Genomic DNA, 23,707 nt, shown 5'->3' on the forward strand with positions numbered 1-23,707 from the left:
GGTGCCTGCGTCCCGGCGGCTTCCCGGCCCTGAGGCCTCCTTTCCGCTCCCGCTCCTCATGTACCGCCGCCCCTTCGAGGCTCCTGCATGGATTTCACGTCTTCCCTGAATTATGGGAACTTCCCATCGCTTCCTGCCCTAGGCCCCCTTCCGCGAAGAAGGGCGTGCCCCGTGTCCTCCCAAAGTGGCTCGTGCCGGCTGCCCGGAGGGTTCCGTGGCGCCGCGGGGCCGAGTCCCCCCGCGCCCAGGGGCCTCTCCACTGGGATTGGCGTTGCGCTGCGCAGGGAGGGCGCTCGGCTTGAGGGCTGAGTGTTGTCTGTGCCCCTGTCCCCCGAGAGCAGGGGAGGAGGGGCAGGGAGGAGGGAGTGGGGGCTGGCGGTGGGCCACTGTGCAGCTGTGTAGAAGGCCTTCCCCAGGCACCCCCCCCGCCCCCAGTCAGGCCCTTTTATCACGTTGTTCCCCAGACAGGGGCACAGGGCAGGGCTCTGCTCCTCCTCGTCTCGCACCTCCAGCCCCCTTACCTCTGTTGGCAGCATGAGATAGAAGGGATGTGGGGCGCCTGGGGGCTCAGTCCGTTGAGCATCAGACTTCCGCTCAGGTCATGATCTCACAAGTTGTGGGTTCGAGCCCCACGTCAGGCTCTGTGCTGACAGCTCAGAGCCTGGAGCTGCTTCAGATTCTGTGTCTCCCTCTCTCTCTGCCCCTCCCCCACTCACACTCTATTTCTCTCTCTCTCTCTCTCTCTCTCAAATAAGCATTGTAAAATAAAAATAAAACAAAATAAAGGATGGGCACGGTCCACGTGTGCATGCGTGTGTGCTGGGGGGCAGGGGGCTGCTGGCCCTTGTCTGCCGACCTGACTTGGGCCTGTTTTCCTGTCTGCATGAAGGGCGCAGAGAGCCCTGCTTCCTAACGGGCTGGGAAGGACTCGATGGGCGAATACCTGTCAGTCGCTCGGGGCCAGGTTGCTGTTGCAGCAGATGTTTGCTCCCAGTCGGGGTTTGTAAACCTCTCACTTGAGCACTTCTCCGGCTCACACCCTGACCCTTCTGATCCTGTTTCCTTTATGTTCACTTTTTCCTATCTTTTCACGGGATTCTTGTGGATCCTTGAAGGTAATTACCGGTTAGGAAGTCAAGATCATTTCTGCCTTCCGTCTCCAGATGGCCTCTCTCATCAGATAAAAGCCACATGGCAGCTGACCCTTCTGTGGGACAGGCAGGTGAGAAGAGGGGCGTTTCGATTTTTAAATTTGCCACGGGGCTGCCTTCACACCCCTGTGCTCACGCGGGAGCGGGGCTGTGACAGCCGGTCCTGCCCATGCACCGCAGTGGCCCATGCGGCCTGCCCTTGAGATGTGTCCTGCGCGTTCCCTGGCCTGCTGTGCAGCGATCGTGCTGACTGTAAGGTGCTGGTGACGCTTCTGTGTCCGTGCTCTTCTCCGCCTCTCGTTTCCTGCCCCTCACTGAGCTTTCAAGGAACTCTTCTTGTTTTTTAAAGTAAGAGTCTAGGAGTTAGCAGTGAGCTAGCCAAATATCTGTCCTGGAAGATTCTGCAATATGTATTTGAAATGTGTTATCAATGCATTTTATGCTTCCAGTGTTGAAAGAGTTTTCCATTTCAGATACTGACGATGTGGCCTAATTTTAATATTTGCATCTCAGACTTTATTTTCCAAAGGAGCACTGTTGTCAGTCCATTGTAGACATAAGCTGTATTTCACGCAATGACGGTAAAAGAACTTCATTGTTCTCGCTAGGAGAGCAGTAATTAACCGCTGTCGTGTCTCATGGTGCCGTCCGGATGCTCTCCTGGAAGGGGGAGAGGACAGGATTGGCCCTCCAGAGCCTCATGTGCGGTAATGTGTAATGAGCAGGACTCTGAGGGAGGGGGAGAGGGAGCCGCCTGCCCGTCTTCTCCAGGGCCTTCGCCCCCGTCCTCAGCAGTGTGCCCGAGAAGCTAGCTGGGAGGCTTGGGGAGGAAGGGAAGGAGCATCGGCATTTAGCCAAGTTCATTTCACATATATTTTACATCCATCTGAGCCTCAGTGCAGTTTAAAATATGAACCTCTTAACAAATATATAAAAACGTCTTTATTAAACCCTTACCTGACGTTTCTATGCATTATGAGCAAGCCGAGCGACCAGAACCAGCATGCGTAACCAGGAAGTCTGTGGGTGTGGTGTTTGGGGTTTCCCCCTGACAGTTTTGTCATTTTAATTGGTGTTCTGTTAATACTATACAGTGAACGTTTGAAAAATACACAGCAGGTCGTTATCATCAGTTAGCGCAGCGGGGCATGGGAACCCCAAAGCTAGGGGCGAGCATGCGTATGTTGTCACCATGCGTCGTGGGCACTTCTTGTTGGTGGGAGAGGGTTGCAGTTGCTGGATGGGGGTTTGTTTTGTTTCGGGTGTGGGAGAAGGTTGCTTGTCTCTGACAGGATTTCTGCCTTGCAACAGGAGTTAGAGTTATGAAAACCTGACCGGGTATTGGATATATCTTACAAAAATAATGTGTTTCCAGTAAGTCAGAGTTGCTTCATCCTCCTTGGATATGTGCTCAAGAATGGCTCACTCCTGCTTGTTAATATGAAACAGTTGTTGACTGGTTCCCTAAATAACAAAATCTTCCTATAGTGTCATTTCACGGACTGCTTGGCAGTTCTCCAAATAAGGAGTAATAATGTGATTTGTTCATCTTTATGGTTTCAGCCACTTGAAATACCATGCTCGTTTCATTTTGCTCATTATGCTGTTTGTTTTCAGTTCAAAGTTTCAAAAGAAGAAGCTGTTCCACCCAGGAGACCTCAAAGTGCAAGGGTGAAGCCTGGCCCAGCACCCTCCTCGCGGGCTTTGTGGCCGATGCTCCGCTCTGGCGGTCCTGGGCGGCTGGCCTTCCCCTGCAGGGGTAGCCCCGAGGCCCGCCCCACTCGGCCATGGGGGGGCCCACCTCAGCCGCGCACGGTGAGGGCTCGGCGTCGAAGTGGAAGGAGGTGCACGAGTGCCTTCCGTCTTGTGGACCTTGCACTGAAATACATCTCTCTGCAGCAACACGTTGCCGGTAGGAGCTGACCGCTGGGTGCTCTTGTTTTGCAGCTTTCTGCCACTGCCCAACGGCCCTGGTACTAGGCCACCGACGCCAGCTCCCGCCGAGACCGTGTCCTGTCACCGGATAGCTATTTGAGGAGCCACGCCTCTTCTGTCTCCCAGAGGGCTGGCTTGCCATTAGGAGAGACAGGTGGCCACGGGACCAGGCTCCCTCATTCACCCACTGCTTTACCCAGTGGGCATGAGTTGCCTCTTTTGAGCCTTTGATCCTCTGAGTTGTCAAATGACCATTCATGAGAGTAGTGGCCTCGTGAGATTCTTGAAAAAATGATAGGAAATAATGTGTAAAATTACATAGTACCTGATAAGTTCTTACTAAACAGTGGTTATTTATTCTATTAATAATGGTTCTGCTGTGCCAGAATCTTTAAATTTTTATCATGTGACCTGCTTTTAATGAGGAAAAACAGAGTATTGAGATCTTTATGCCCACTCCATTATTTAGTAGTCTTGTCAAGTATTTGTGTATTTTGTTTCATTTATCAGTAATATTTACAGTGTCCTATCCAGAGCCTCTGTGTTATCCAGAGAGTTCACAGTGTCCTTATCCAGAGCCTCTGTGTTATCCAGAGAGTTCAGTGTCCGTATCCAGAGCCTGTGTGTTATCCAGAGAGTTCAGTGTCCGTATCCAGAGCCTCTGTGTTATCCAGAGAGTTCAGTGTCCGTATCCAGAGCTTCTGTGTTATCCAGAGTTTTCACAGTGTCCGTATCCAGAGCTTCTGTGTTATCCAGAGAGTTCAGTGTCCGTATCCAGAGCCTCTGTGTTATCCAGAGAGTTCAGTGTCCGTATCCAGAGCCTGTGTGTTATCCAGAGAGTTCAGTGTCCGTATCCAGAGCCTCTGTGTTAGCCAGAGTTCACAGTGTCCGTATCCAGAGCTTCTGTGTTATCCAGAGAGTTCACAGTGTCCGTATCCAGAGCCTCTGTGTTAGCCAGAGTTCACAGTGTCCGTATCCAGAGCTTCTGTGTTATCCAGAGAGTTCACAGTGTCCGTATCCAGAGCTTCTGTGTTATCCAGAGAGTTCACAGTATCCATATTCAGAGGTTGTCTGTTATCCAGAGAGAAAACATGTGGACATTGAGGACTTTTCACGGTGTCTTTAGCTCTTTTTTAGACACTCATCTAATGAAGGGGTCAAGGTCCAATTTTTATGAAACACCAGTCAGTGTCGTCTTTTTATGTTGATAGTTAAATGATCACATTTTAGAAAGGCCTGAAGCACGGGTGATGTGTGGGCCTCTCTCACGCTGCCTCTGATTGTAGTTGGCAGAGACTGTGTTTTTCAGGGGACAGGCTTTCCAGAAGGAACATCCTCCATATCCCACTCTCTCCACTTTCCTGCCTTTGTCATTTTTTAAAGATAATGGTTAACATGTTTTGCCCCTCTCTTCCTTGAGCTTAAAAGACTGGAGGGTGATTTTGAAGTTCTGGAAAATGCAGTGTGAATGTGCTCGTTGGTGACGGGCAGACGGGCAGGAGAGAGGAGTTTTAGAACACGGACTGTGTGCCTGGCCCCGGTCCCTGCGCTCGGCAGCTCGGGGCCCCTTGCCTGCGAGGCCCACGGGACCGGCAGGGAGCCGGGGAAGCGGCGTCCCGGGCCCCGCAGCCCGTCTCCGGAGCTGCTCACCCGGGGGCCCTGCCGGGTGGGAAGGGAGCCCCGTGGCGTGGCCCGTGGGAGGGGCCCACGCGAGCAGGGACGCCTGCACTCCTGGCCACAGAAACTGCGGAAGGCCGAGGGCTTGCCCTGGGCCACCGAGCTGTGAGGCGGCCCCTACTTCCCTTCCTACGGAACCGCCGGCCACCGCGGAGCGGCCTCGCCTCAGGCGCAGACGCGCCGCTTCCGCTCTGCCGCCTCCGCCGCGTTTGCCCTAGGACGTCGTCGCGTCCCTGTCCTCCGCGTTTACAGGATTTGTTTTAAAGCATAAAATGGTAAATACAGCTCAAATAGAGGTGGAACTTATTGGTGTCTAGAGATAGCAAACCATTAAATTTATTTTATTCCAGCAATTACATGGCTCACACGGAGGGGTAAACGTGGAACATTGTGTTTTTAGTAAATATCACCGGGTTAAAGAAAGTGAAGGGTTTTCCGTAAGGCAGCCGTGTCTGCACGTGCGTGTGTGTTCCCGCTCGCCACCGTGGCCGTGTCCACGAGGCACGGCTGTGTCGTCAGCGGACTGCGGCGGAGACGCCGGGACGGGTGCAGCAGGTGCGGCGCCTCTGACGCGCTGCGTTCCGCCGCCGCCGGAGTCACGTGCCTGGTGACAGCATGCGCGCCAGGTGCCNATCTGGTTTCTAGAAGTTCAAACAATAATGCTGCAAATATCAGTTGGGAAAATGGCATGTAAACATTTAAAAGAAATGTAGTTTTTTTTCTTAATGAGTAAAACCTCTGCATGTCTGTTTTTCTCTGACAGTGAATGGGATCATAGTCCAGAAAGCTTTTTAGAATGCATGCTAACGAAACTTCTGTCACAGAGGTTTTAATTTGTTGCCAGTCAGCTTCATCTGCTCGGAAAACTATTTTTGATATCCAGCCTTTCTTCCCCTGACCAAGTTCTTAAAAGTTTTCAGCTTTCGGGCGCCTGGGGGGCTCAGTCGGCTAAGTGTCCCAACTTCAGCTCCGGTCATGATCTCACGGTTCGTGGGTTCGAGCCCCGCGTTGGACTCTGTGCTGACAGTTCAGAGCCTGGAGCCTATTTCAAATCCTCTGTCTCCCTTTCTCTCTGCCCTTTGCACATGCGTTCTTTCTCTCTCTCTCTCTCTCAATAATAATAAAATAAACATTAAAAAAAGTTTTTAGCTTTTGCTAAGTGCTCCTTTAGGATAAACCACATGGAGCCCGAACTGATGTATCTCAGGTTTTGCTCGGCTTCCCCTACTTAGGGTTCTTCTCCCTTACCCCTGTCTGTCTTCTTCCAGTGTGTGTGTTTTCCCCTCACTGGTTTACAACATGCTTAACATCCTCAGGGAACAGAAAGTATTACAACACCGGTCACAAATTGAAGGGTAAATATTTTTATGGTTTTTGTATGATTGTGACAGGGACCGTCATGAGACCAGTAAACATACCATGTGTGTTCACATAGTGCGTTCCTCTTTGACCTTGATGCTTCATTATTAAAGCAAGAGGAAGTCAGTTTTGTAAACATTTAGCCCAGAGCTAGCAAGAAAGCTCTTGCCTAAAGCCCTCTGACAGAATTGCAACAGGAATTATAATCCAAAACTAACGTTTTCCTGCAATGTGTCTTCTACAGTTCAAAGCAAAAGTAACCTTAATTGGCTATTTCTCTCTGTGAGGGGAGTTAGACATAATTCAAAAGTGGCATTTACTTGTGGATGTCCGAGATCACTTCTCATTATAGCAATAAATGCCCTTGATGTGGTATCTTTACAACTCGCAACAACAAAAACAACAACAACAACAAACTTAAACAAAAACAAAAACTTGGCATTTTCTACCTTGTAAATATTACTAAGCCATAATTTATAACCCTTAAGCTGTCGCTGTTCTTTACATATTACATTATGATTGGTTGGGAAATGTCACATAAAGCTTGCTTTCAACTGTTTGAATTATGTCCACATAACAAAAGGAAGGTAGCATCTGTGTCTGGCTTATTTCCAGAAGACTTTGAGTTTAGGGCTGTGGTCTGGGAGGAGCAGGCAGCACCCCAGATCGTGGCCGGCAGCTCCCCGGGGCATTGGAGGTCAGCGCAAAGACAGAGGAGGGAAATTTTTCACCTCTTGCCCTCGCTGGTGAAAACACACTTGCTGTGGTTAAGCCATCGCTAATCTAGAGGTTGCTACTTTAAAGTAAATTTAAGTAGCATTATCCCAGGAGAGATTATGTAGGGGAAACATAATTACTGACACTTTCTTAAAATAATAGAGTAAATGATGGAAAAATTTTGAATAGGAATATAACATTTCAAATATATCTTCAATCCAAATAATAGGTAAACAGGAAAACATTTTGCTATGTGATTAGCACAGTTTTACCGCTTGAGGTAGCAATTGCTAAGGGCATACCTGTTTTCATTTTCCCTTAGCAGTCAGAGCCCCAGTTTTGCTCTGTACGCTAAGGCAAAAAAGCCTGAGCAGGAAGGGGACCTGTCGCGCCCCTGCAACTACATGTGCCCGCGTTCTGGCCAGTGACTCGGAGGCAGAGTTCTTGGCTGGGACTTCATCAGTGCCTCTGAAGAGACAGCACTCTCTTGCCCTTCCTCCTGCCTGGTTTGCAGTCGTGATGACGGGGCTACAGCAGCCTTTTAGGACCAAGAGATAACACAGAGGATAGAGTGCACAGGGGAGGGCAGCAGAGGAGGAACAGAAGGAGCTTGGGTTCTGACTTCTTTAGGGCCGCCATCTGTGACCTTTACACAGCCTTGAGAACCCTGCTGCAGACTGTGTGGTTGGTGATTGACTTCTAAGGTTTCAGGAAGTGGCTAAATCAAAGTAATAAAATTGTAGGTCTTGTGAAAGGCTGGATTGAACATAGTGCACAGGGGAAAAGTCGAGGATACGGTACCTCACATGGCCAAGTCCTGACGGCCGGAGGATTTGCTCCCCGTGCTCACATTAGCACCCATCTTCCATCCAGGCTCAGCATTTGCTGGGAGAAAGGAGCCTCAAAACTCTGCACAGAATCACAGAGAGAATACTTGGAATATGGGAATATGCATTCGAAAGCATGGTTGTTGGTAAGTGTGCTTGATCACAGCGCGAGCGGAAACATCCGGCTTTCCGGCACAGCCCCACAGGGCCGGGCAGAGTGGCCGACGCAGGGCCTGGGGACGAGAGGGCCAGGATGAGCCCGGGACGTCTTGTGATCCGAGGTACCAAGTCACTGAAGACTGTTCAGGTCGGAGACAAGGGCGCTGTGGATGATCCAATTAAGTTCCACTGGCCCAGGATGGGGTGCTCGGCCATCAGTAAAGATAAAGATAAGAACTGATTCTGACGCGGCGAACTTGTTAAATCTGTGAGATTGTGATGGTTCTCGAAGATTAAAGCCTTACTTGTCACCTCTGGAGGGTGCTACGGAGCCACCTTGTTATTTTGAAAATTCGTAAATAAGGGAAAAGACCCAACCATTTAACCTGCGGCTGTGTGCTCATTTTTGCCCTGGTGACAGATCACAGGCAAGAGCAGCAAGACAGACTTCGATTTTGAGTGTCTTCATCCTGTTAGTTTTGTTTGTGGCTTCAGACGCCGCTGCCTCGCAGCTGCCCGCTACCAGGATAGGAGTGCGAGGAGCGGGTCAGGTTTGGGCATGAACGCACCCTGGGTGCTTGCGGTTCCCAGTCCGTTGCGGACCTCCTCCTTCGGCGGGGGCAGGGGGCAGCGGCTCTACCCCGTGCCCCACCCGCCCCCTGCTCACCACTGGACCTTTCAGTGACTGTTTACTAGCAGCCATATCCGTTCTGTATTTGTTCATTTTCATCATATGCTTCATGTCATCGTATGCTTCATGTCATATGATGAAGTGTAATTCATAGGTGCAGATTGGTTTCTGTACAGACACTCCACCGGTGAATTCATTATGTGTTAAATAATTGGGTAACTGGCGTGGTGCTGCGCTGAGCCCTGACTCCCCTAAGGAGCACGAGTGTTTTGTCTAATTTTGTAATAGAAAATAACTGTTTGTAAACAGAAGTACTTCCAAGCTGCAGCAGAATGCTGACATAAAAATATTTTTTGTTGAGGGTGACTATTCCTGAGATATTGCGGGACACCTGAGATCCCTCACTGGTCACGTGTAGCGTTTTGTGTCATAACGCCCCGTGGCTTAGTAACCTCCATGCGTGCAACTCTGCTCAGTGCTGCCGCTATTGAGAAAAGCACAGCAAACAGGTCACATCACTTTCATAAAGTGTGAAATCACAAGTGTTCTGTGACCGGGATGGGCACGAGGGGGCGGGTAGCCGCCAGTTCCACCCCCAGTCTTTGATTGCCGCAAGCTGATTGCAGCGTAGGAAATTGAGCCAGATAATTTCTCACCAGATATGTGTCCTACAGATAGAATTTCCGTAGGAGGGAGTGAATTAAATAATAGATTTGTGTAACTTATTTAAGAGTGCCTCTTTCAACAAATGGTGCTTGGAAAAGTGGATATCCACCTGCAGAAGAATGAAGCTGGGCCCTTAGCTTGCATCATGTATTAAAATTAGCTCAAAATGGATCAAAGATGTCAGTTTTGAAACTGTAAAACTCTTAGAAGAAAGTAGTGGAAGAACTTTGCGACATTGGATTTGGCACTGATTTCTTGGATACAACACCAAAAGCACGGGCAATATAAGAAAAAAATTGGATTTCATCAAAATTAAAATTAAAAGTACTTTTGTGCTTCAAAGCACAGTCAACATAGTGAAAAGGCGGTCCATGGGATGGGAGGAAATATTTGCAAATCATCTATCCGATAAATGACGGCTATCCAGAATATATACAGAACCCCTTCATCTCAACAACAACAACAACAACAAAAAACCCATTTAAAAAATTGACAAAGGACTTAAATAGATGCTTCTCCGAAGAAGATACACAAATGGCCAACAAGCAGATGAAAAGAAGTTCAATGAGACTAGTTGTCAGGAAAATGTAGATCAAAAACCACAGTGAGATACCGTTTCACACCAGTTAGGATGGTTACCATCAAGCCTCCCTCCCTCCTTCAAAAATAAAAACACCCCTGAAAATTGCCAATTATGGCGAGAATGTAGAGAATTTGGAATCCTTGTACCCTGTTGATAAGAACGTAAAATGGTGCAGCTACTAGGAAAACAGTATAGCTGTTCCTCAAAAAAATTAAACCTAGATTTACTGTATGATCTAACAGCTCTGCCTCTGGGTATCCACCCAAAAGAAAAAGACAGCGGGGTCTCAGTGAGGTATTTGTACCTCAGATGCACAGCAGCGTTATTCTTGACAGCTGAAGGGTGAAAGCAGTCCAGGTGTCCCTCACTGGTTCAGTGAGTAAGTAAAACGTGGTATTCGTACAGTGGGATATTACTGAGCCGTACGGAGGAAGGAAATGCTGCCACGCTGCAGCAGGACGGGCCTGGAGGGCGCTGCGCTTAGTGCGGGGAGCCAGCCCCAGAAGGACAGGTGGGCCGGATGGGCCACTAACGTGAGGTTCCTGGGCTACATGACTTGCCGTGTCAACCGGAAGGCAGAGTCTTGGATGCAGTGATAGTTGGTGAGCAAGGGTGCGGATTTTCCTAGATCCTCTCGTGCGTTCTTTTCAACAAGAACAGAAAGCCCTCTTCAGCGTGTCTTCCGACCCTCGCTCAGCCCATATCCTCCAGCAGACCGTTCCGGTACTCATCCACGGCCCCAAGCAGGGCTTGAGTTCTCTGCCGTTCAGCGCGGGGCAGTGGGTGTGTTTCCTGGTCTTCATTTCACTGCTGTTCCTGTCTTTAATTGCTACGAGGCACTCTTTCCTGGAGGACGCCACCCTGAATGAAATGATACAGTGAACAGGGCGTAAGCTTGGCAGACTTGGTAAAACTAAGAGTTTCAGTTGAATAACAAGTGCAACATTAGCAGTGATCACTGAAGGTCACATTTGTTTTGTCCAGTCCACATCAGACTTTTCACAGAACATGGAAGAGAATCATTTCCTAGTGTTGTGCTTCTCATGAATATGATATCCGTAAGTTCTTCCATCTTGTGGAAGTTGCCATCCGCTCCGCGAGTGTATGCAGCTATCTGGGTTGTGTTATTGACATCTCTGTTCTCATCAGCTGCCGATGGAAACGCCATAGATAACTTGCCCTTTTCCCTGGTGCTGGTCCCATGAGTTCTGAGGCTGTCTTTATGACACCAAACAACATCCCTTTACAGTTAGATTCAGATTTGTCAGTGCTTCACCTTTTTCAGACACACATTTTCTACCCTATCCAGTAAAACCCTTATAAACTCGCCGTCTCTAATTACTAGAACAGTGTAAAGAATAACTGTACGGTACTGAAGCCCCACTCACTTTATTTATGCTCAAAACCAGTCCCTATCGAAAATATCAGTCCTTTCCCAATTCACTGAAGTTTGTGTTGTTTCTTTTTTTTTCTAAATAAGTGCACATGGTTCTTAACCTAGTTGCTTAATAATAGCATCTTGAGCTGTCTTCTTCCAATGCAGACATGTTTTGTTTGTTAAAAATGTAGGAATATACTTCATTACTGAAGGGAAACATGCTTTCTGCATCCTGTGATCTTTATTTTTCATTTTGCCACTTTTAATTGAGGTGTAAGAAAAGGTTTTGCTTTCCATTTATTTATTTATTTATTTATTATTTATTTAAACGTATTATTGAGACAGAAACAGAGCACAAGTGGGAGAGGGGCAGAGAGAGAGAGGGAGACACAGAATCCGAAGCAGCTCCAGGCTCTGAGCTGTCAGCACAGAGCCCGACGCGGGGCTTGAACCCACAAACTGTGAGATTGTGACCTGAGCTGAAGTTGGTCACTTAACTGACTGAGCCACCTAGGCACCTCTTTGCTTTCTTTTTAAAGTTTATTTATTTTGAGAGAGAGAGAGTGCACACACGTGCACAAGTGAGTGGGGAGGGCAGAGAGAGAGAGAGAGAGGGAGGGAGAGAGGGAGAGAGGGAGAGAATCCCAAGCAGGCTCCATGTGGTCAGTGCAGAGCCCCGTGTGGGGCTTGAACTCACTAACCGTGAGAGCGTGGCCCAAGCTGAAATCAAGAGTCGGATGCTTAACTGACCGAGCCACCCAGGCGCCCGTCCTTTTAGAGTTGTTTAGCAGAAAGCAGAGCTTGTCACACGGAAGTCCTGGCAACAGACAGTGGAGGAGCCGTGGCCACATGGATGCATCGTGTCTGCTGTGGGCTTCCAGGTGGAAATCGGTTTCCATCTGTAATCCTCCACCCGGTTTTTAAATGTTGGCAACTAATACATTAAAAAAAAAAAAATCTGAACTTTGTGGGCCAGACAACACACAGTGAGCTCGTCTGGGCAGCCCGCCGTCCCTTTTGTCCAGCCTTCTTTCTGACAAGATCCTGGCCTGGACACGAGCAGGGAGCGGAGTAGAGGTGGGCAGTTTCCCAGGAGTGGTTAGTACTCTCTCCCGGGACCGAGTCTGTGTCACGAGGAATTATCTACCTTTATTTTTATTAAATTAAAATTAGTTTGCCGTTCATTTACCGTCAGTGATGCTTTAAAAAGCACATGAGTTACGGGGCACCTGGGGGCTCAGTCGGTTTAGCGCCTGCCTTTGGCTCAGGTCATGATCTTGCAGTTGGTAGGTTTCAGCCCCGCGTCGGGCTGTGTGCTGACAGCTCAGAGCCTGGAGCTGCTTCGGTTTCTGTGTCTCCCTCTCTCTCTGCCCCTCCCCACCTCGTTCTCTCTCAAAAATAAATAAACTATAAAATGCTTTTTTATTTTTAAAAGAAGCACATGAGTTAGATTTCAGGCTTTGACAAGTTTTGTCTAAACTAAATGAAAGGTACCCAGCCTTATGGCCGTGTCATCCCTCTGGGTGAAATGTGCTAAGGGACAGTATTGCTTGTCCACTGCTGTGTGTCATATGGCCCCTCATGTGGTGATGATGTGGATTCGATTTGGGAACACACCAGCTGTGTTGCAAGGAATAAATAGTGCCAGGATCCCTTAGTAATTACAAAAGGTACTCTAGTTCTTTTTTGGGTGCTTTTAATTTTATAAACTAATTGGATTCTGCTCTGAAGTAGTTTTCCACTAATTTTGACATATAAGCTTCTGGCCCTGGTCTGTTTTGTATATGAAGATGCGAACCCCTGAACTGTTAAGACCACAGGTACGGGCTCATGGCCCACATTTCCCCCTTCCTCTCCGCAGGGGGCACGCAGCGCCTGCCGCGCGCCATCGGGATCTCGCTCGCCAAAGAGCTCATCTTCTCTGCCCGCGTGCTCGACGGCCACGAAGCCAAAGCCGTGGGCCTGGTCAGCCATGTTCTGGAACAGAACGAGGAGGGGGACGCCGCGTACCGCAAGGCCTTGGACCTGGCACGAGAGTTCTTGCCTCAGGTACCTCCAGTCGCGTGTCCTTTTCCTCTGTTTAAGTAACCCGTAGCACACTGACGCAGCGGTCCCCGCACAGCGAGTGGCCTGCTTGTCCCGGTTGCCAAGTGGGAGGCACGCGGTAGCCGCAAGACCGGAGACGGCCAGTCAGACGGACGTCAAGGGCCTTCGGAACTAAAGCTTAAGATTTGACGAGAACGTGGGGCCCACACCACGGCCGCGCTCTGACCACACGTCCCCCCCGCGCACATTGGCACCCGTGGCGGAGCCTACCGGCAGCTTCTGCCCTGGGCTGTGTGCCTGGAGAGAGGCGGCCAGGACGGCGGAGGCCCNGGGAGCAGCGCGCCGTGGGCCCTGTTCCGGGCGTGGCTCTTACCCTCTTTCCCGTGTGTTTTCTGAAGTCACAGATGGGAGGACTTTGCTATAGAAGCAGTTAGCGGTTTGTCTTTCTCCTCTTGGAGTCTCCCTTTATGCCCCCGGCCGGCCCCGCAGGCAGCATTCCTTCCTCTGCAGCCGCGCCGTTTGACGCAGACGGGATTCGTGACCTGTTCGGGGCCTGGGCATCCTTTCGGGAACCTCAGGAAACCTCTCTGCAGAGAGATGGTTGCTTCCGGGCTTCGCATTCAGTTTCAGAGGCTGGTGTTGCAGTTGCCCGGGTCTGCTGCCGCCATGCCGTTGCTCGCTCATTTATTGGTTATCACCTGTTGCGCCTATTATTTATAGCCTGTTTTGCATTTTAATTCAAAAGGCACTTTTAAAAAAGATACATTGAATTCTAACTCATCACCCATAAACGGCTTTTAGGAATTTCACATGTGATCAAACAGCTAAATTCTGTCTGGCACATTGTGGTTTTCAAAAAGGATAAAAGTTAATGTCCCCTCCCCCCAGAGCACACTCGGTTCCTTCCTCTGTGGCCCTCACTCGGCCTGAAGGACTGCTCTGGGCTGTCAGCTTCTGTGTGGTGGGGCCTGGCCTGGGGGCACGTCTTGGCCATGTGCGGGCACCGGAGCGGAGCCAGTGTCCGGCCCAGGCGTGACAGGAGCCTCCCCTCCTGCCCGGGCTCCGGCCTCGCACCCGTGGCTGTGCTGCCGGGCCAAGAGCTTCATCGCCTCTTCTTTTCCCAGCTTCACCTCTCGGGAGCGTGGCTGTAACGGTCGCCCACTCCTGGGCACCCGGCGCCTGCAGCCCTGTGCCGTCGTCCAGGCGGCAGACTCGTCCCACGTGACCTTGCAAGGCCTGAAGGAAATCCCCCATTAACTGTTCTTACAGCTTTTGTTGCATCTTTGCCATGGGAATTTCTGGATTTTAACTGAGCTGTGCGACATAATTTGCATAAATAGTAATGAAAATCTATTTCTTTAATTGAATTTTAGGGACCTGTTGCAATGAGAGTGGCAAAACTAGCGATCAATCAAGGGATGGAGGTAAGTGTGCCTTACTGCCTGAGTTTGCTTTTGGTCAGTCAGGGAGATTTAATTCAGTTCATTTTTTAAGGTTCTAAATCCAGCTGTTTCAATGCTACTGTTACTGAAACTATGGAAGGTAGTTTTCGCTGCATTACTGATTTCATTCTGCGTTAGCTATTATTGATTCACTGTCTTAATCCCAGAATTTGGGAATTTCACTCATGTCCTACAGCTTATGACATGCTTGCTGTTTTTGCCATTCAGCAAGAGACAGATTTGTTGGCTAGTAGTTCACAGAGGACCCAAAGAAAAGGGCATTCTGTGTATTCTCAACACCAGTGTGTTGCATTGTAAGCAAGCATTCCAGGGAGAACTCCCGAGCTCAGAGCGGAGCCTGGCTCTCTCTACCTTTAATTTCCCATTGTGCTTCCTGCAGGGAGCCTGCACTAACAAGGCAAGGTTTTAGGGTGTCCTGGGGCTACTCTGGGGAGGCGGCTTCCCAGGAGTGGAGGCCCCAGGCCAGGGGAGAAGCAGGCAGGGCAAGGAAGAGACGCAGGCACCCATTTACAGCGGGCTTTCATTACAGCAGTTACATTTTAGGGTGCCTGGGTGGCTCAGTCGGTTAAGCGTCTGACTTCGGCTCAAGTCATGATCTCACAGTTCGTGAGTTCAAGCCCCGTGTCAGGCTCTGTGCTGACAGCTCAGAGCCTAGAGCCTGCTTCCGATTCTGTCTCCCTTTCTCTCTTCCCCTCCCCCTGCTTGCGCTCTGTCTCTCAATAATAAATAAACATTAAAAAAGTTACATTTTGGTTGCATTACGGAAGTTTGAAGAAAGTTGCCTGTTCCTCACAGACTCAGAGCCACCATGGCTTCCTGGGCTTCATAGTAGTAAAAAGAGATTAGCAGTCAACACGATTTAAAGAATTCACCAAGTGTTTGGTTTTTAAAACTTCTTGAATAAGTTTGGTTTTTAAAACTTCTTGCATAATCGTAACAATACAGATAGCAAATGCCTTCTCTGGTCCGCAGTACATGCCGGGCTGTGCCTAGGTACTCGGTAGAGCCTTCACCTAGATTAGCTCATTTCATTTTCCCAGGCCCCCCGTCCGGTCGGTGCTGAGTTAGCCTCCTGTGCAGATGCGCCTCTCCGAGGCACAGAGAGCTTACCACCTAACTTGCCTGAGGTTGCATGGCTCCTACATGGTAGAACCAAAATTTGAACCCAGACAGTCTGGTTCCAGAATTCTCATGCGGGTCATGCGTGTGATTTGTTACCTTACAGCAATTCTTTTCTTTTGGAGAAGCGTTACTACTTTGAATTTATATTGAGTGTTCCAGATCCTAAAAAATAATTCCTGCTGAAATTACTTATGTTTTTATTCTCAGGTTGATTTAGTAACAGGATTAGCCATAGAAGAAGCTTGTTATGCTCAGGTATGTACTACAACCACTAATTCAGTGAGGACACCTCTCACAGATGACCTTTACCTTCTGTATGAGTCAGATCAGTTATCTCTCTGAATAAGATTACACTCAGGCCTCTTTGAAAATCATACAGATGGGTTGAAATTAGTTGTTTTTGCTATTTGACCTTTCCCAGCTCTTATCACTGATTCTGTTCCATGTACTGATGTCTCTTGTCTAAGTAGTTTTAAAAACTCTTAAATAAGTTAGTACCATTTGTACTGTAGCTGTCTCTCTGGCCTGTGTTGTATTTTATGGTGTGGATTTGAACCCTCAGTCCTGTATAGACAGGCAGGAGATGGGCAGTGGAGTGCACACGGGCCTGCTGGGGAACATCAGTTTGTGAGACTCGGTTCTGAGCCTTCCCTCCTGCCCACTGACAATTCCTGAACTCACTGGGTACAGTTTTCTCTTCCATACAGAAAGTAGTAGGGCTTTGTGGAAAGGAACAAATCTCCCTGTCTTCTTTCTTTCTTTCTTTCTTTCCTAAATGACATAACTTCATGTAGGGCATCTAAATTAAGAAAAGAATTTTGTTGTACCTTTTGTGAAAATTGGAAATTGCTTCGCCTCCCATTTAATCATGGCAGTGTCATAAACTAGGAGGGACAGATAGAGTGTCCCTCTGTGCCTGGCCTCTGGGTATAAATTGCCACCTGTTGTTGTTGAGCATACACCATGAAGTGAAGTAAGTCACACACTTACAAAGGGGCCACCTTAGCGTCTGAAGAACAATTTGTAAAGTATATTTGGCCACAGATCACACCTTGTGAAATGTGAGGGAACAGTAACCACAGGAAGCATTCCGTCAGACTACAGTGGAATTAAACTACAAATCACAACAGGATAGCCGGGAGATCCCATCTATTAATGGTGGGATTGATCTTTTTAATGCAAGTTAAACAACATACTTCTAAATAACACATGTGTTAAAGAAGTCTCCAGAGGAATTAACAAAAAATATTTTGAATTAAGTCGAAATGAAAATGTAGTATCAGACTTTGTGGGAATTTATCGAAAACACTCTTTATAACAGCATTTTAGCATTGAATGCATAAAGTAGAGAAGAAAGATCTAAAATTAACAATAACTTTGCACTTCAGGAAAGTAGAAAAAGGAGAGCAAAAAGAATTTAAAGTACATAGAAGAAAAGGAATAATAAGCTTTAGAACAGAAATCAATGGAAGTGAAAATAGAAAAACAGAAGGGAAAAAACAAACAAAACAAAAAATTGGTTCTTTGTAAAGATCTATAAAATTGATAAACTTCTAGGCAGGCCAACCAAGGAAAAGAGAAAATAAAAATTACCCAAATCAGAAATACACGCAAGGCCATCCCTAGTGATCCCATGGACATTGAGAGAATAATAAAGGAATACTGTGAACCACTCTTGTGCCCACAGATCAGACAACCTAGATGAGATGGACACTTCCTTGGAAAACACAACATATGAAAACTCACATGAGGAGAAACTGATAATCTAAACAACCCTATGCTTATTAAAGAAATTAAATCAGTAATTAATAAATTTCCAGAATAGGAAGCACCAGACCCAGTTTCTCGATTGAATTCTCTGAAACATTTAAGGAAGAAATTATATCAGTTTTTAATGATCTTTTCTAGAAGATAGAAGCAGAAGCAACGCTTCCTAATTCATTCCAAGGCCAGTATTACCTGATATCAAAACCCAACATTGCAAGGAAGGAAAACCACAGACCATTGTCTCTCCTGAATGTAGATGTAAAAATTCTCGACAAAATATTAGCAAATCGAATCCAACAATGTATAAAAACAATTATATGCCACAACCAAAGGAGATTTATTTTCTAGATATGCAAGCCAGGTTTAGCACTGAAATCACTGTAATCCATCACATCAACAGGCTAAACAGGAAAATCAGGTGATCATATCAACAGATCCAGAAAAAGCATTTGACAAAATCCAGCACCCGTGTGTAGTGAAAACTCAGCAGACTATGATTAGGCAGGAGCTTCCTCACTTGATAAGAACTTCTACAAAAGAACCTACAGCTAACTAACATCATGTTGAATGACCAAGAACAAGGCAAGGGCATCCCTCTCACTTGTCCACTTGAGTATCTGCTAGAAATCCTAGCTAATATAGTAAGACAGGAAAAGGAAATAAATATGTACAGATTGGGAAGGAAGAAACAAAACTTCGTAGAAGACATTATTGTCCATGTGGAACATCCCAAAGAATCAACAAAAACAAAACAGTAATACGCAGTTAGACCAAGGTTGCGTGCTACAAGGTTAATAAGCAATGTCAGCTGCTTCCCTGTATACCAGCAATGAAGAAATAGAGTTTGAAATTAAAAACATAGCCTCATTTACCTTAGCACAAAAAAGTGCAAAATACTTAAATATAAATCTAAAAGAAAGTATAAGATTTATAGGTTTTCACAAAACCAGTGAAAGAAATCAAGATCTAAGTAAATAGATATCCCACGTTCATGGATAGGAAGACTCAATATTATGAAGAAATCACTTCTTCCAAAGTTTATTAATAGATTCAGTGCAGTCCCAATAAAAATAAGCAAGTGTGTTGTTCAAATTTAGAACAGTAAATTTGGTTAACAGAATTCTTCAAATGATTAGTGGAATTCAAATTTTAAATCATCTTCTGGTTAGTTTGCTGTTGTTGTTTGTGTTGTTTTAAAATAAAGCTTGTTAAACGTTTTCAGTTGTTTTTACTTTCTGGTTTAGGTAACATAATGTTTTGTCTCTCTAGACTATTTCAACAAAAGACAGGCTTGAAGGTCTTCTTGCTTTTAAAGAGAAAAGGTCCCCTCGCTATAAAGGAGAATAGAAGAAACAAATCTTTCAAATGCCAGTGTAAGACATGTACTTCTGGAAGTATCTTTCAGATCCACATTTGCCTCAGCACCTGGAATCCCACTGACCAAAGTGAAGAGCGAGTCCTACTTAGAGCGGATTAGGCGTCTGGAGTGGACCCATCTATGTACTCTGTCCAAATATGTTTCATGTCATGTTCATTCACATTTCTAAAGCTAGTAGTCTGTACCATCAGAAACCGATTCAAAGTTAGGTACACATTTTTAAATATTTCCTGCATACAAGGCTTTCTGTTCTTAATTTTTTAATGTGAATAATTTATATATTGCACACTCTAGGAAATAATATTGGTTATATGTCTACTGTGCTGCAATACGAAATAAAATTATTTCTATATACCAAAAATGTGAAGTTATACCAAATAAAGTTTCTAAGGGAATGTATACATATGCACACGTACATGCATCTCCGACTGGAAGAGGAATGCTTAGGTTCTCTGAGTGAAAATTACCAAATATAAATAAAATTGGTGAAAGAAACTTGGGAATTTCTCTCTTACCCCATTCTTTTTGAATTGAAAAGATCCTTGTGTGTTAGTTTTTAGAGGAAGCCACCCTTCCACGCCGATTCTGTCAGGTGACCTCTCTAGTCTTGGCTGCAGTGTGGACGGTGGGAAGGTAACCCGGTCAGAGATGGGGGCCCAGGGCCTTGTGAGGTGCACCGGAGGCCCGGAGCTGGCGTGCGTGAACGACCACCCGCAAGCGCCCGGCCCCCCAGCCTGGCGGGGGGAGAGAGGGGTGCTGTGAGGGCCAGGCTGCCCTAATGGCCCGGGGCCGTGGAGTATGCGTGTTTCCCGCCCCGGCTCTCGCACCTGGCTTCAGTGAGGAAAGAGGTGAACACAGCCACCCCATCTCCCTCTTCTCACCCTGGCCAGGCAAAGTGCGTAGACATGGAGGGGGTGGGGGGCACGTCCGAGCACACTTGCCTGTGGGGTGGCAGGTACCAGGCGTGCGGGGCACAGTGAGCTGTAGAATTGGGTGTGCAGTGCGGGGGGAACATTCTAGCTCCTTAAAGGGACTCCCGCTAGCTTTATTCTGTATGTTACCAAACGAGGCTGCCTTCTGAGGCTGTGTCTGGGGCTGAGTCTGGCAGCACTGGGGACGCCCTGCTTTCCCGGGACAGGCACCCCATTGCCGGTGAGCCGTGGGGGTGTCCCGCCGTACCCCCAGCCCCGCACCTGTGCTCTGTTGCTGTGAAGTGCAGCTGAGCACGTGGGCAACGGCCTGTCCCGTGCATGTCCCGCTCAGCTCCAGCGCTTCCTTGCTCTTGGAAAGCACACCCACTTTGAATTTTTAAAATCCCTGAAAGTTTTATTATTATTATTATTACTTACTTTCCAAAACTGAACTCTCCATCTCCATTTGAACGGCCTTGANCCTGGCGATTATATGCGGCGGGACGCGTGCTTTGTTTCCTGATAAACTTGTGGCGCTCGCTTCACACGGATTAATTTGCAAGTAAAGCGCTGTTCCTCATTTTCTTAAGATTTCAGGGCCTTAATGTTCGGTCTGTGACACGTTCAAATGCCGCTCCATCTTCGCGGAGCGGGAAATAATTACGTTAATGGGGAAAATATTAAGCGTGTGCCGAGTGACAGGTCTCTCCCCACGGACGCATAGCCTGGTGCTGATGGAGCAGCGTTTAATTTCCTGCAAGTTCTGATGAAGTCCCTGGAGCGGATCGGAAAGCAAAGGCCTCCTCCCGCTGTGACCGCAGACGTCACGGGCTCACGGATCCGGATGAGGGGAAGGTGCCCGCTCGTCTGCGTAGTTGTCTTTCCCGCGGTCTTTCCGTCAGCAGAGCCAGGGGTGGTACTGATGCCGTGCGCGGGTCTGGTGGCCCCTCGGGGAGGGGGCCGCCCCTGTGGGGCCAGCTGCTGCCCACGTGTCCTCCACGCAGAGCGTTTGCCGGCCTTAGTCCAGAGCCACGTCCCCAATGTCCTGCAGACCATGAGGACGACCGAGCGGAGGGTGGTTGTCCGAGCACAGCCCCGGGTCACATCATCTCCGAGCAGGAGACCCCCTGGTCTTGAAGAGCGCTCGTGCTGGCTAATCCATAACCTTCTGGAAAGTAGAGGCCTCAGCGCGAGTCACAGAGGCTCTCAGACAGGAGAGTTGCAATAATGGCCCAAAGAAAACACGAGATTGTCTCGACCCATTTATGAGTTAATGAATCATTTCAAGTTCATGTTGCTTTCAATAAAAAATAGACGGTTCTAGTCTGTTTTTATCCCTCCTCTCCGGCTGTCAAAAAAACTGGCTTGTCACCGAGTGTCACTTTTCTGGCCACTTTTCTTAGAGCTGTGTAGCTGGGCGGCGCCGAGGAGCGGGGAGTCACCCACGGGTGGCGTGCGGCATGGGAGACACACGTGTCTCCTGGGCCTGCTGCTGGCCGGCCGTTCCCCCTTTGTGTCACTTGACCACAGTTCTCTCTGGTGAGACGTCCTTCACTCGCTCCAATCTGGGGTCCTAAACTCCTGCCAGACCGACGTTTTCTAGTGTCCAATCCTGCCATTGTATTTCCTCGTGCACCCGCTGAGTTAACTACTGACATATGTGGAGGTCAGCGTTATTGGGCTTTATCAAAACGGCAATGAAATCATTTTCTTATATGAAAGAATAACTGTACATTTGCCCCCAAAGAAGAAATACAGCATTTTAAAATTCCTTGATAATATTGTGGTAAAATGGGAGCCACTTTTCCTCATCAATGACACAGGCTACAGACTGTGTTTGGGGGAGTTTGGGGTGTTCGGGATTGAACAAAGTACCTGGGGGTCTCAGGCCCTGAAAACCCACCATCCCTTTGGACCTTCCTAGTCCTGGGCTTTGGGAAACCCCCCAACCCCGCCGCTCAGACCCTTGGAGGGCAGGCAGGCTCCGCGGCCTCAAGCATGTGGTGTGGGGCATCTGTTTTTCAGGTGTGTTCTCAAGGCAGTGAGAAATCAGGGCGCCCGACGGGGGAGTCGACGCCAAGGACAGCCCAAGGTGCGTAGCTCGAGCCGTCGGGGCCAGCCGCCTGATCCCGCCCTGCAGCGCGAGGCCAAGGAGACAAGGTAGGAGGAGGCCGCCCTCCGTGAGCGGTCTGTCCCCTGTGGGCAGCAGAGTGTGCCCAGCCCGCAGCACGTCTGTCCCCTTTTCAAGTCCGCGTAGCCTGCTTTGGTGGAGGGAACATTGACGAGATCACTGCAGACGTGAATACGGACGAGATGAGGGAATTCGCGCTGGTTGTTAGGATTAATGTCCACTGCGAGTCAGGCCCCAGACGCCTGTGGTGTGGCCGTGCTGGGCTTGCTCTCCACGGCACCCCAGAGAGAGTTCCAGGTGACTCTGCAGGCAGAACCTGGAGCCCAGAGCGAGTGCGGAGGGCAGTGGGGTCCGAAGCCACCCCTACCCCCGGGGGGCTGTTGACCTGTCAGCCCTGGTCAGCCTGAAAGCAGCCGAAGGCGCTGGGGCCCGTGTGCATCAGCTTCTGCCCCGACTGGCTCCCCACTCTTCTCGTGACTGGGGAGGCCCTGAGCGAGTGTGTGTCAAACGGTCTGATGACCAAGTGGGCAGTGTGACCGCTCTACGCCGCCGGTCCACCGGGTGCCGTAGCTGCGTGTCCACAGCCAGCACCCAGAAGCCCTAGGGAATGGGTGTGTCCCTTGGCAGGCTGAGAAGGCAGAGGCTGGAGCGGTGGCCCCCAGGTCTCACCGCTGCACCCTGGGGGACACGGGGCCGGCCGCGGCGGCTGAGAGCGGGCCGTCGCCTACCTTAACGGGCTACGGGAGTGTGAGTTTGAGGACGCGTGGTTTGTGATGACACTCACCCAGAAAGGAAGCCTGTGCGCCTCCAGAGCACCCCGGACTTGAGCAGCATGGTGAGCCCCTTGCTCTGTTGTGCACTCGCACTCCCCCCGGAGCCCCGCGCTCGGCTCTAACGTCGCCGTTCCGGTGGGCCACAGGCGCACTCTGCTTTTCTAGGGAGCCCCCAGGAGCCCTCTGACCCGGCTGCTTCTGAAATCGGTGGGGAGACCCACCGCGGGCGAAGCATCGCATCCGCCTGAGCCTGCTGGTTGGCTTGTCGAGGCGTGTTCCCGGCGCTCACGACCAGGTGCAGGGACTGGCTGACCGCGTGTCTGCGCGGGGGGCTTCGGAAGTGGGAACGTCTTCCTCAGGTGTGGTGGCGCCTTGTCCCTGTTTCAGAAGAGCTGTGCTGGGGCCGGGAAGGGGGTTCGCCCTGGAAAAGAGGAGTCAGGGACAGCTGGTGGACCCACGGTGTGACGCCGGCCCCGGTGACACTTCTGGCAGCTCTGCGCCGTCCACGCACGAGCCTGGGGACCGCGGCCGGGAGGGGAAGCTGCGTGGGCTCCCCCCGTCCGGGAGCTGCCCCCCTGCTGCTGAGGCTGAAGCAGGTGGGCAGCCCTGGCAGCGCCGTAGGAGTGCGAGGCGGGGCAGAGGGCAGCTCTCCCACCTTGGCCGTGCTGTGTCCCCGGAGTCACCCCGAGGGTGCCCCTTCCGCCCTGACACAGGCTGAGGACCTGGGAGGCCTGCGGCTGCCCAGTGCTGCTCACTGGTGGGCTGGCTCGGAAGAGGCACAGGAAACAGCCCTCTGCCCAGGGTGGGCCGTGCCCAGCAGGCTCGGGCCCCCCAGCAGTGGTCCCTGCAGGCTTTCAAGAAAAGCAACGCTTGTGCCCAAATGCCATGGGTACAGCGCCAGTGTTGAAGGCTGGGGANAGGCTGGCCTCGGGGTCCCCGCCCCCGCCTCACGGCCAAGATGCAGCCCTAAGGCACGGCCCAGAGGACCGCCGTGCGAAGTGTTCACCCCATGCAGCGAACCCGTGGCGCGGGC

General features: G+C 49.5%; 1 protein-coding gene across 1 annotated transcript in view; it reads left to right on the plus strand.

The window, feature by feature from the left end:
* Nucleotides 1-19,354, plus strand: part of AUH (AU RNA binding methylglutaconyl-CoA hydratase) — a 140,905-nt gene extending 121,551 nt beyond the window's left edge. Inside the window, exons 6-9 of the mRNA XM_077759487.1 lie at nt 12,945-13,132; nt 14,503-14,553; nt 15,922-15,969; nt 18,751-19,354. Coding sequence (XP_077615613.1) covers nt 12,945-13,132; nt 14,503-14,553; nt 15,922-15,969; nt 18,751-18,828 — 365 coding nt within the window. The 3' untranslated portion in view covers nt 18,829-19,354. The remainder of the gene's footprint in view (nt 1-12,944; nt 13,133-14,502; nt 14,554-15,921; nt 15,970-18,750) is intronic.
* The last annotated feature ends 4,353 nt before the right edge of the window (nt 19,355-23,707 follow it).

Source organism: Crocuta crocuta, unplaced genomic scaffold, assembly GCF_008692635.1.
Source record: "Crocuta crocuta isolate KB4526 unplaced genomic scaffold, BGI_CrCroc_1.0 scaffold41, whole genome shotgun sequence".
In the NCBI taxonomy this organism is placed as follows: domain Eukaryota; kingdom Metazoa; phylum Chordata; class Mammalia; order Carnivora; family Hyaenidae; genus Crocuta; species Crocuta crocuta.